The sequence below is a fragment of the Osmerus mordax genome, chromosome 12 (genome assembly GCF_038355195.1).
Source record: "Osmerus mordax isolate fOsmMor3 chromosome 12, fOsmMor3.pri, whole genome shotgun sequence".
NCBI classification, from domain to species: Eukaryota; Metazoa; Chordata; class Actinopteri; order Osmeriformes; family Osmeridae; genus Osmerus; species Osmerus mordax.
Window position 1 is genome coordinate 4313406 of NC_090061.1, and position 12805 is coordinate 4326210.

Here is a 12805-nt window from a genome sequence, read left to right on the forward strand (position 1 = left end):
CCCTTTAGTTACCATGGTAACCTGGCCAGTGATAGAGAGAGAGAGTCTTTTTGGCCTTTATTCCTCAGACTCCTTTGGTTGAACCTCCAAATCTGCATGTCAGCGCACATATATCCTTCAACACCACCTGTAACCACAGCTACAGCCCTGTCATTACCCTGGCATGCTGTCACAGCAACCTGAGAGGTCAAAGGTGACAAGAGAGGAAATATTTTAGTTCCCGGTCCGGATGTGTACTGTCCTGGACTCTGTACAAGGAGAGTTTCTGGTCTGTTATGTAGAAGAGGAGTGGACTAAAGTAGAACGAAACTAGGACCAGGGCCACGATCAGGACCAGGAACCACAGCAGGACCAACCAGGGCGAGAGGAGAATAACAGCTTGGTAATACGCCATGACACTTTCCTCATTCCTGCATCACTAGTAATTCTCATCACCTGTTTAGTTCTTCATTCCTTTTGTATGAGGATTAAAACTAGGCAAACAGACCTATCATTACCCTTGAACTGTATGTATGTATATATTCTGTTGAATATATGATGGTGATAAAACACGAACGCATGCACAAGGAATCTTTTCCTCTATTCATGGGAATAGAATTACCTTCATTATGAGGGACATTCCTGTTTTCTTGTGAACCAGGAAGTCAGGCACAGCTGGGTGATTCCCCAGGTAGCCTTCCACTTCCACGCAGCTACTGTACACTCGTGCTGATGTGTCATCAAGCTGGTGGTGGAGCCGAATTATACAACTCCGTTTTCACGGAGACTGACACAGGGAACGCCCTCTCCGATGTGGAACGCCCTCTCCGAACTCCTCGGAGAGCTCTACGTGCACCTCATCAGGGGCGTCTTAATAGCACTTGAGGCCCCTGGGCTATGGACTCTTTTTTTGCATTTTTTGAGGCCCCCCCGCCCGCTAATCGCATAATCAATTTCTTTTTGCCCCCCTAAGGATCCGTCAATATTTGGACTACATAGACAACGTCGGTGTCAAGAGTTGCTTGTATTTTTATTTACGTTCCGTTGCACGGTTTAGGCTGAAATTCAGTTTTTGTGGCAAAAAGTGCCTTGTGTCAATGTCAATGTCAGCACACGTTAGCAACGACGCATGGATACAACATGCATTGCTGTTGCACAGCAAATATTGTATCGTGCCATGGTGTACTAGCAGCATTATACATTTAAGCAATTCAAGACTTGCATGTACAGTAAGTAATGTCACATTAAATAATGTATTTAAACTCAAGCTTGTGTGGTGCGTCGCTGTCTTCAATGCAACAGCCTAAACTTTATGTCAAAAGAAACGTTTTTAATGTCCGGCGCATTCAAACAATCCCCTTGGTGTAGTTTGGCTAGCAACAGCAGGTAGACTAGCTTGCTCGTAGCACAATTCAGCTTTTCCACGCAGGGCTCTAGACTGAGACCAAAAAGTCGCGTTTGGGGGAATATTTTCAGTTAGCAGATGGTGCTGTTTAAATCGCGATTCCATCTGAAAAATACTGCCGGTGACAACGTTGTTAGAATAGCTTGTCTCAAAGGGGGTTCAGCTTGTTTCATATTAAATGGACCCATCTGCAACCGACGCAAGCAAGCACACCCTACAATTTCCACAGAAATTGTACCTCTAGTTTTTGTTACATTTTGTTTAGATAAGGGGGAGGGGGGGGGGGGGGGGGGGCTCCCTCCACCTCCATATCCACCACCAGATGCCACTGTAGAGTATAATGACACCGCGAATACGGACGTTTATCATCATTATTATTTTGTATTATTATTAAGAGGACCCTGATTGGTCGAGGCCCCGGGCTTAAGCCCAGGTAAGCCCGTGCATTAAGGCGCCACTGCACCTCATTACACAATGTAAACTCTCCCTTACACTGTATCTCCTGGAAAGATTTATATTGATAAATCTGATACATTCTAAAGATGTACTTGATGCTTATTATGATTAAGTAACATACTTATTTTTGTCTGATAGCTAAATACAAACAAATTCCAAGATCAAATTGTATGCCTAGGCCTACCTAGAAAATATACAAACCAAACCAACATATTTATTTAGATGTATACAAATCGACTTTGAGTCAATCTACGTAACTGTGCACAGTTTAAACCCCATATGCAATGTGTTGCGTAATATGTCGACAGTTGACGAAAGAGGATGAGAGAAAATGAATAAATATAGACCGTTCTCTTGGTTTACAATGGCTATTTATTAACATGTAAAGCCACTGATGACAAACCCCGATTACTAGGACTCAATCTGAAGTTTCAAAGAAATTGTGTTCCTTTGGGTGGTCAGACACTACGCCCTTTAAACTTTAAATTGCACTTGGCCATGTTCCTGTTAGACACAACTACTAATGCCACCAAACAATTCACTCCGCTGACTCGTTATGTCCAAACCCAAATTTTTAGGATTGTAGTAAAAAATAGTTGACATGAATGAGTCATTGTTTAGAAAGGGTTAATCGACACGAGTTAGAAACCAGACTAATAAGGTATGGTTGTTTAAACAACATTGAGACGTAAGGCTAAATTATGAGACTAAGGGATGTGGACATGGAGCTCGTTCGCGTACGCACAATACCAAGTTAACCGGATCTGGCAAACACTTCCTTCGCGTACACATTCTTTTATCGGTCAAGTTATAATTTTAACAAATTGACTCACTGTCCAGGTGTAGCCTACGCGTAGCCTACGCGTGACCCGTGTTGTTTCATCGTTCACCATCTGCTGGCCGTAAGATGACAGAACAGGTTGACCTTTCACCTCTTCCCCCACAGGCCTTATTGCAAGTCAATAGTTTTTACGATGTGGGCGGTGATAACGTTTTAATGACAGGCTGTAATCATCTTAGCTGGCATCAGTAACATTGAATAACAGCCCAGAAGGCTTGACCAAAATAACAGTCAAACAAGAAAGACATGTTCATGTCAGGTTTATTTACAAATTAGGTCAATGAGACCAGCAGAATTCATTTAGCAATTCATTACTAAAATTCATTAACATTTAACACAAAAACAAAAAAGCTCAAATAAAAAGTATAAAAACATCTCAAATGACCACTTAAGACTCAATTTCTTGCATCAGATAGGAACACAACATGACATACAGGCAAAAAAAAAAACACATTACACAAAATGATTTCAAGCAGAGCAGTCAAATGCTTTTGAAATACAAACCTCAATTCATTCCATATTAGCAAAAAGACACTCACTCATCAATTTACTTACTAGCTAATACTATTAAGATGCTCCCTTAAATATAAAATAATATTAAACTGAGTCATCAGTAGCCAGTGAAGAGCAAGCATAGCCACAGTCAAAGACCAAACTGCCTTCAAATAAAGTACAAGCTGGGAGCAAACTGAAATACAACACACTTGAAAATATCTGTAAGACTTCACCAGATACAAGATTGTGGTAACTAGATTGACATGGTTGGTGCTATGCTGTGCTTGTATCTGTGTGTCTGTCTTGGTCTGTGTGTGTGTGTCTGTGCTATACAGTACTAGTGACAGTGGGTTACATAACTGTGGCAGTTTTACAAAGCGGGGAACCCTGTGAGACGTCAGACCATGGATGTCTTTCTCCCACGTCAGAGGAACATGGGGGAGGTGATCCACAACGACAGTTTCAAGGCATTTGAACTCGAACCTGAACACTCTACTCTATTTCTGAAGCTGCATTGTGGAACACCTGAGGATCAGCCTGTCAGACCAGCAGAACCTGCTGATTCTTGGTATGGAGAAATGCTCCAGGGGCTGGATGAATCAGACCTAACTTAGGGATGGGTAGGTATTGGCACTAGACACGAGCATCTGAGGCATCTCAGAGAGAGCCCAAGGCCTCTGCATCTGTTACTGGAAAAGGGTGAAGTGGTGTGAGGAAAGAGGGGGGGGGGACAGGGAAGGAGGATCACCTATCAGAAACCAGATGGGGTGAGAACGTTCATGTCTCTAGGCTTGAGTTTGTGAGGTCGCTGGGCGACTCTCTGAGCGTCGATGCCAGAGATCTCGATCTTGGGGGGGTTGAAGTTGGACGGGTCGTCCACCATGAGACTGACCTGGGTCTTGATGGAGTCCATGGTGGTGGACTTGGGAAGGCCAAAGTAGGACTGCAGTGAGAAGCCTGGGGACACAGAGATGTTCAGACCAGCTGTACCATTCAGAGAACAGATCTTCTGTGAAAGCCCAGGATGGTTCATTCCCACAGGAGCGGTGTGATGGTGATACTTGGGCTCCAGGGTACAAGTCCTCCCCAGAGATGCCTGTGCTGCTTGCTCACCTGTGTTGGTCTCGGAGCCTGGGTCGGTGGAGGACCGTGTTCCAAACAAGCTCCACCTCTCCGCTCCTCCTCGTCCTCCCTCGTTTCCTCCCATGTCTGCTGGGTTGGCACTGGTGAGTTCTGGGGTGGCAGGGAAGGGTGCAGGGCTCAGGCTGAACCAGTTCCTGCACCACAGAGGGACAAGCGTGACAAAAACACCAATTATGTCAGAGGCACTCAAAATGACACCCTTAGAAGCAGGTTTGTCAACTATGTCAGGGCTCAACATTACATTTTTTTGGCACTGGCCCAACCGGTGGGTTTGAAACTTACCGGCCCCAAGACAATTTTTACTGGCCCCCCCTCCAAAAGTTGTAATTTATCATTGTTACAACAAAACCAAAGACTTATAAGTTGTGTTATTCTGTTAACATGTTTAACCATTTATTAAACACATCCTGGATATAAAAAGAACAAAAATTAAATCACATTTCTAGTGATAAAAAATAAAAAGGTAATAGTCAGCAAAACAATTGACTTTTAACCTCAAACGTGACGTGCTCTCTTCCCTGCTGACAGCCATCTCTCTGCACAACTGAAACCTCTGGTCCCTCAATGCTAATATATAAAAGCTTCCATACGAGCCCTGTATGTAAAGAAGGTGTATCCATGCAGATACTGAGTCTAAAGGAAACTATCACGCATATCATCTAGGTGTTAACCTGTAGACTACAACAGACAACAGTACCAGGAGATGTTCGGTTTTTTTGCCGGGAGTGTGATCTGTTGCTCACCTGCGGTTGGGTGCTGGAGAGGCGTAGGGGCTGGTGCAGGGGCTGACACAGGGGGTGACTGAGGGAGTTACACAGGGGGTGACTGAGGGAGTTACACAGGGGGTGACAGAAGGGGTGGATTGAGCTGATGTTGAAAGCCTTTCCTCCTTGTCCCCAATGGGCACTCTCAACTTCTGTTGAAAGAGAGAGAGAAAATCCGCATTAGACTGACACACACATTTATATTTAGCAGACGCTTTTATCCAAAGCGACTTACAAGAAAGAGCGAAAAAGGTGCATAGGTCAATGATCATAAACAACAAGATAGCCCCAAAAACAATGTGGGTAGCCAAAACACACAGCCCTTCAACACACACAAGATTGTGACAGACTAGCAGTGATCAAACAGAACAAAGGCCAGAAATGTTTTCAGAACATTTTCTTAAATGCGTCAGTCTGGCAGCCCTTGACCATAGAAATGGGGCCAGAGAGATAGAGAGGCTAGCATGTTTGGGGGATAAAGGCCAGGCAGGGAGGTTGATGGCAGAGGCCAGTGGTTTCCCGCAGAAAATGTGTTTACATTTACATTTAGTCATTTATCAGACGCTCTTATCCAGAGCGACTTACAGTAAGTACAGGGACATTCCCCTGAGGCAAGTAGGGTGAAGTGCCTTGCCCAAGGACACAACGTAATTTGGCACGGCCGGGAATCGAACTGGCAACCTTCAGATTACTAGCCCGCTTCCCTAACCGCTCAGCCACCTGACTCCCCTGTTAGTCCCTGTGTTAGTTAAGGTGGTAGGGTGGGGTTTGCCGTCAGACCGGGACCACTTTGTTGTTGTTGTTGCGTTCTGTAGAGAGGGGAGACTGGCATTGGTCACGGTTTGGAATGAAAGGGAGAAAACAGGACAGAGTAACACGGCGGATATCACTCATTAAAAAAAATTAGCGACAACGTAGTTAAGGTGGCAGGCGTGTGTTGCTTAGGTGGCCGCCTTAGCTGCAAAGTGCTGTGGGAAACCCTGTGATGTAAGACCACATCTGCGTAGGTTACACCTGCAATATGCTGTAACGTTCAACCTAATGTGGTCAAACATGATGACTTTCCACAGCTTTTACAATCACTTTGACACAAATTTCAGAACCTGTATACATGTTCTTTTTCAAAACTCTAGATACTAAACATGAAACAGTCTACTCGTAACAGTGTCACATGTTCAAAGCATAGCATTGTATGTTCATATCTCTAAAAACACCATGCGCATTCAGAATCATTAGTTCAAATAACGAATTTATCATGAAATACCATAGGAACATTCACTTAGATCCTCCACACACAAGATACCCATAGTTTCACCATGTAGTTGTTTGTACAATCATAAAATATTGTACTACAAAATATGTGATATATGTTTCATAAGATACCACATCACCATAAATGGACTAAGAGAGAATACTACAGACAGTGGAATCATTGAGCAAAATCAGAAATGTATTGATGAAATACAATCAAATTACAAAATGTCTTAGTTTTTTTTGTATCAAAGCTAACAGAATTAGCTACAAAATAAAACTATGCTACAGTATGTAAAACATGTACTGCAGTGTTCCTCATCTGGCTCAAAAAACAAACAAACAAAGCAAAACAAAGGATTGATTACTCTCCTACATTTCCATCAACCCTGTCTTGTGGATTTGGCCACAAGTTTTCATCCACATCGCAATAGATGTTTTCATTTTACAAACAGAAGAATTTCCAGGCATGGCGAATCCTGGCCTGACACTGGTCTGCCGTGATGTAATTGCATGCCTCATCCATGGCCTGGATAAGAGTAACTTGATCATGAGGGTGCCTATCGCACACCTCCATGTGAAGAACAATTCCTCAATAGGGTTGAGGAAGGGAGAGTATGGGGGCAAGTACAAGGCTGTAAATTGACAAAGCAATTACAAGGGCCTGCATACCTACATGTGCTGCTGGTTTTCAAATCTGAAAACATGATGGTTTAGTTCAAATTGTTCATGTTTCATGGTAATTGGAGTCAATGGATCTTGTTATACTGAAACTTTCATGTTCTAAACTTGGAATATTGTTTGTCAGTTACGATTAAACTATGCATTAAGAGTAAAGCAACAGTTACTTATCATTTTGATCAGTAGTATCAATTGACAGTTAGATCATTGTAATGTAAGGAAATGACAGACATTTCAGATGTTATGTGTGAATTGCATTTTAAAATTATAAACTTTGATGTTAAGTTGTGTCATTTTAAACAGATGATTATAGTTCAATGAACAAATGATCTAAGGTGAATGTGTATTGTATCCAAGCAATTGAAAATCGTGTTAGCGTTTTGAAAAAGGACATCAAGGTTCTGAAATTGGTGTCAAAGTGATTGTAAAAAAACTGTAAAAGCAATATATGCCCATGCATTAACAAAACACAACAGCTTCAGACAATCGAACACAATTCTAAAAGCCAGAGCAGTCAAACAGACCATGAAATGATCACAAGCCTACCTTTCTGTTTGTTTTGGTCACTACTATTTCTGGAAGAACATTATCTGCCGTCATCTTCAATTTTTGAGGATAATACCCTTATCCTGTACTTGAATTTACACTCTCCGTGATTCTGTCTGAGTTCGTTTCAACATCCTGAATAACCAACCTTCCAAAGCAGGAGACCGTTACGAGTTCACTCGTTCAATTCTATTTCAGTGTCCTCTACAGTGTCCTAACCTGACGCAAACATTCTCTAAATATTGGCCTTGTTCCCGTCGAATCCATATATAGAGTATAACTGGCTGACGAATTTCACCTGATAGACACGGTGAGACAGGCCAGCGGAAAGGTTGGGTTACTGTTTAATGTTAGGTTCCCTGTAAGGTCCCGGTGATGTGGTTAGACTGTAAGTCGCTCTGGGTAAGAGCGTCTGCTAAATGACTAAATGTAGACTCAAATGTACGTAACGCTAGGCTAGAACTAACCAGGATGCTGTTTAGAACAAGCTAGCGTCGAGTCTCAAACACTTACTACGAGTTACGTATAACTAAAGAGATATATTGTATTATAGACAGACTATGTATTATATTACAGTATATGTAGTGCTGACGTTAGCTGTATATAATTAACGGTTCTATTAGCTATCCAGCGCCATTGCCAACTACATTCAACAACACTGACTGGGAGAGTTGTCGAGCTGGCAGGTTCCGAAGTCAGTTAGCTTAGCAAGCTAGCGAGCTAGCACTAGTAGTAGTAACAACACATCGCTAACCGAAAGCTAGCAACCTGAATCAATAATTATTCACCAATAGACTATTAATGCATATTTATTGGTCCTGATAGAGATAAGTAAAATTGGCAACCTACTGACCCATGATGTGAGGGTTATCACATACTCCAGGCCTGGTCATAGCTTACTATTCACTAGGAAGCTAAGCTAGTCTGGCTAGCCTACGTACGCTGGACTAAAGAAGCCAAGCGGAAAAGGGCCTGGACAAAATTGTTAGTCTACGTTTTAACCAAACTCTCAAACATATTAAGTATACCTTTTCAACAGATGGTTTCTTTCGCTGTCCAGTCCGACCCACTCTCTCATTTTATCCATTTTAGTAGATGTTTCTTGATAAAGAGACGAATAATACGTAGCTGAACAAAGTGTACGAAAAGATAGCCTCAAAAACTTGTCTTTGTAACGAGCTCTCTGATTGGTCGATTCCGGAAAATATAGGGGCTCGACTCATTCAAGGACGTTGCATGGCAACGCTCACAGCAAACCACAGAGAACACAGTATTACGTAATTTGTTTACCAAAGTGTCAATGCTATTGAAGCACAAAGATGGTTCTTCTGAGCCTAAATTCATTAGCAGCAAATCTTAATCTTAAGGACTGTGTTTCTCACACAAAAACATCCCAAATACATTCAAATCAATAATGAAAGCAAACATATATTTCTGTTGTTGTTTTGGGGCTGGGGGTAATGATCCTGGAAGCGTTGACCTGGCCATATCTGTTTTCGAGCTGCTATACTCACATGCATGGGCCCCTCGGCCATGCGGTGGAAGTGTGTCTCCTCTGCAGACAGGCCCCTGTGGGGGGAATAGCCAGCCTCCGTCAGGCCCGCCCTGTGCTCAAACCTCAGGAGGGTCTCCTGGGTCTGCCCTGCAGGACACCACACAAGTCAACATTACATTACTCATTTGAAACAAGAACCAACCTCTATGGACGATTAAGGGTTCGCACTGAGGGCGTTAGGGAGTCATAGAACTACGTTTAAAAAACAAAAACAGGATATGATGCTAGTTGTCTGCTGTGTCGACTCACTGATCATGAGCGTGTTCACGAGAGAGGAGGCCTTGGTCTTGACCACGGGGAACGGAGGCTGAGCAGAGGGTTTCGCCTCAAACGGGCCTCGCTGAGCCCTGGAAGCCCGACCTTCATCCTCCTGACAACACAGGTCACTGTTTTACACACAGCATTAACACACATCGAGGCTTAATATCCACACACACGCACACCTCTGCAATCCTCTTGAACTTTCTTTGTGGGATGACTGGGTCTTTCCAAAGAAAGCCAAAGCTCACGTCTGGGGGTGGGGAGTGCATGGGTGCGTCCAGGGCCTCATCATAGGTGAAGGTGTGCCGGGCCATTCCCATGGAGGAAGACATGGCCCCAAACAGGCTGCAGGGTACCCCTGACTCCAGGGCTGTAGGGGGCGGTGTTGCAGAACAGCAGCAGGTTTAGGGTACCACATCAACCACAAAGGGAATCTACTTGCTAACGTTGGTTCAATGATGAAGTCACCGTGCATAATCCCAGACTTAAAACATGGCCTACTACTAGATCAAATGAATTATTTATATATGCATAATATATTTATTATTTATTTATAATAATAATTGTTATAATTTCATTAAAAAAAATATGACTGTGTTCATATTGCTTTGGTCTCTTTTTTATATCTTAATTAATGTTTTACAATATTGTCCTGTCATGCTATGTGTCACCACCAAGAGAAGTGCAATTTAATTTAGCTGTATGTGCAATGACAATAAAAGGCATTCATTCATTCATTCATTAACTCTGCCGTGCAAAGGCAAAATACTGTAACTTCAATTTTGTCGAAAATGAGTTTTAGTCATTTTTGGAACATTTAAGGTTTGCTTTATCATGTGGCCAAATACCTTGAAATGCTCATTTGACAATCTCCGTTGTCGTTGTTGAGCATCAGCAAAACAACTAATTTGATGGCCTACCTTTTCTTGTAACATGATTTTTTAAAATCCACTGCATACAACATCCTCTGAGAAGTTAAATCCACAGCATGATTTTTGAGCATTAGTCTAGGGTACTGGCTAGGGTAACACTAAAATACCCCAAATGAGTCGGTCGTGAGTATCCTACCCTGGCAATTCAATCAAAAACACGAGTCTTTTAACAGTCACCCACCTGTTACATGGGCTTATAATATACAGATTGTATATTGTGATCAGCAACCAAGTGAGCAAAGAAACAGAAGTTACTGTCTTACTAGTTACTTACTAGTACATTAACTTCAAAATAGGGGTCAAAAGTGACGTTTAAGATAAATATTTGTTCATGTCGATAAATGTAATTACTAAAACATCCAACTGCTTGATTTCCAGTGTCCTACCTATGCTACATTTGGCAGGACAACAAAAAAAACTTTGAAGTCATTGTTCTCAGTTCGACACTCTGGTGAGTGACGGTCTTTTGCCTTTGTAGGGCTGAACTGTTGTATTACACGTTGAGGAGAGTGTGTATGAAGTACCTGGTGTGTCGCCTTGACCTGACCCCATGTTGTCGTCGGACCGGGACTGGGAGCGGGTAGAGGTAGAGGCTGGAGGGGACAGGGAGCTGCTGAGTTCTGATACCTGCTCTGCGTCCTACAGAATTGTGCAAAGAGTTAGATGCCCGAGCCATAGGCCAAAGTCGAAGGCACTGACCTGCTGTCTGCCGCAATATTGATCCTATGACGTCAAGAACAGAGCACAAGGTTGGGGAGGTAGAGATCTCTGACGCTGGAGATTGAGGGTAAATAATGTGTCCGTACAGACTAAAGCAGTGTAGGCCACTGTCACACCCCCTAAATAGACCCAGGGTTTGGTTACCAGCGCAGGGAAAGGGCACTGGCCATCTATGGGAGATGCGAGTTCCCCCTCACACATACCACACACTCTTTCTACATCTGCACAGGTCTGGATGTGAAGCGATTTACTGAGCCCCGGTGGTCAAAGAGTGTACGAAACATGAACAAGCTGCGCTGTATCATAAATCACATAGCAATATTAATATGGACTTTGTTTGTATTGCAACACTCCAGTGACGTTTGGTCACCTGTATGTCTGGTGTCATACAGGTGTAGCCCCCACCTGTCCTATCCTAAGTTGTGCTACATAGCAATGTAATGTCTACCTGATGCCTTCTTTACAAAGCATTTGACTTAACATTTGTGGGTCGTCATGACATGTAAGGAGCAGTATCTATTAGACACAGGTCTCAGGTAGCTTATAACCGGACGGTCCAGACTGAGTAAAGAGTGTGCGTTTGACCAAATATTTGGCCAAATCTTCACTTCAACTGACAACGTCAGCCCCCAGTCTATATTCCACAGTGACTTGCAAAAACAGTATTGTGTGATTAAATATTTGAACAGAAGTAAGCATGTCCTGACATAAAGTAACCTATCGTGATTCAGCAGATATTGAAGCATCTGAAAAATCTAAGACTCTTTTCTGTAGCATTTTTCATCCATCATTTGTTGCAGACACATTTATAATTCCGAGTTTGAAAACCATAATATTTTTTGGCAAAACAATTCTGTACATGCAAAACAATAGTAGTACATTTCTGTCGTATTCACACTATTACATAGCCTACTTTATAACTCACCTTTTCTTAACACCCTGCCGTGACTTTGTCCGCTAGTCAACTGTCGCTAGTGCACTGCGCTCGAGACGATTAGCGGAATTGTTGAGCAAACAAATGCCGGTAGCTTCAGGCATGACTGAGGGATGTAAGAGAAGATGGAAGGTAAACACCGCCTAGCTAGCGTTCTACTGTTCTCGGGTGGAGCCGACGGAAGTGACCATTCTGTGGTCCGAATTTTAAGTTCCTACATTACATGGCCATGTTTGCCTGACAAAACATGTCACCGTCCAGTGCGGGTCCATCAGAATCAGAATTTGGTTTATTCACCATGTAGGTTTACATAAACACGGAATTTACTGTAGCAGGAAGGTGCAAACAATAAACATATACGGCTCTTAAATTAAAAGTAAAAGAGTACAATAGTCTAACTAATTATAGGAACTAAACAATCTAAAAATTAAAACAATTTAAAATATACAATATACATAAAAATAGAATAAGAATATGAATGGGCAGCATAGTGCAAATGAGGTCAAGGTGGCTTTTGCGTAGTGCAATAGGTGTCGGATGGACTTATAATAGATAATAGTTAAATGAAGCATCGCAGCAAAGCCCAAGCAGTTACCAATATTCATGTTCAGTTTGATATACTGTAATAGGTTTGATACGTTGTGTTTATATGTTTAATGGACATGCATAGTATGTTTATGACATGCCCTGCCCCCCCCTACACAGCAGCCCAAACTTATTGTCACCTCCTCAGCCAGGATGAGAAGGTTAACTGTCACTCCAGCTTTAAGTGTTTCCAGTCGACCCCCCCCCCCCCCCCCCCCCCACACACACACACACACACACACTATTACAACCATGTG

General features: G+C 42.7%; 1 protein-coding gene across 3 annotated transcripts; it reads right to left on the minus strand.

Annotated features, from left to right (window-relative positions):
* Positions 1-2924: 2924 nt before the first annotated feature.
* Positions 2925-12007, minus strand: kiaa1191 (KIAA1191 ortholog). Of its 3 annotated transcripts, none has more exons than XM_067247979.1 (8): positions 11955-12007; positions 10834-10948; positions 9626-9747; positions 9366-9486; positions 9076-9203; positions 5063-5235; positions 4290-4453; positions 2925-4133 (listed from the first exon to the last, which is right to left on the minus strand). In XM_067247979.1, exons 2-8 carry the CDS (start codon positions 10859-10861, stop codon positions 3928-3930), a joined length of 942 nt encoding a protein of 313 aa, XP_067104080.1. In that variant the 5' UTR covers positions 10862-10948; positions 11955-12007; the 3' UTR covers positions 2925-3927. The 3 variants fall into 3 exon arrangements, with proteins under 3 accessions (XP_067104080.1, XP_067104078.1, XP_067104079.1); XM_067247977.1 differs by having other exon boundaries at positions 9560-9747; XM_067247978.1 differs by lacking the exon at positions 11955-12007 and adding an exon at positions 11009-11059 and having other exon boundaries at positions 9560-9747; positions 10834-10902.
* Between the last annotated feature and the right edge of the window lie 798 nt (positions 12008-12805).

Bases quoted from the DNA above. Each gene is read 5' to 3' on its own strand.
- kiaa1191 (XM_067247977.1), bottom strand. From the start codon at position 10,861: ATGGGGTCAGGTCAAGGCGACACACCAG. The intron at 9,204-9,365 runs GTGAGTCGACAC...GGTGTCCTGCAG, and splicing joins CGTGAACACGCTCATGATCA to GGCAGACCCAGGAGACCCTC. The intron at 5,236-9,075 runs GTGAGTATAGCA...CTCTTTCAACAG, and splicing joins TGGCCGAGGGGCCCATGCAT to AAGTTGAGAGTGCCCATTGG.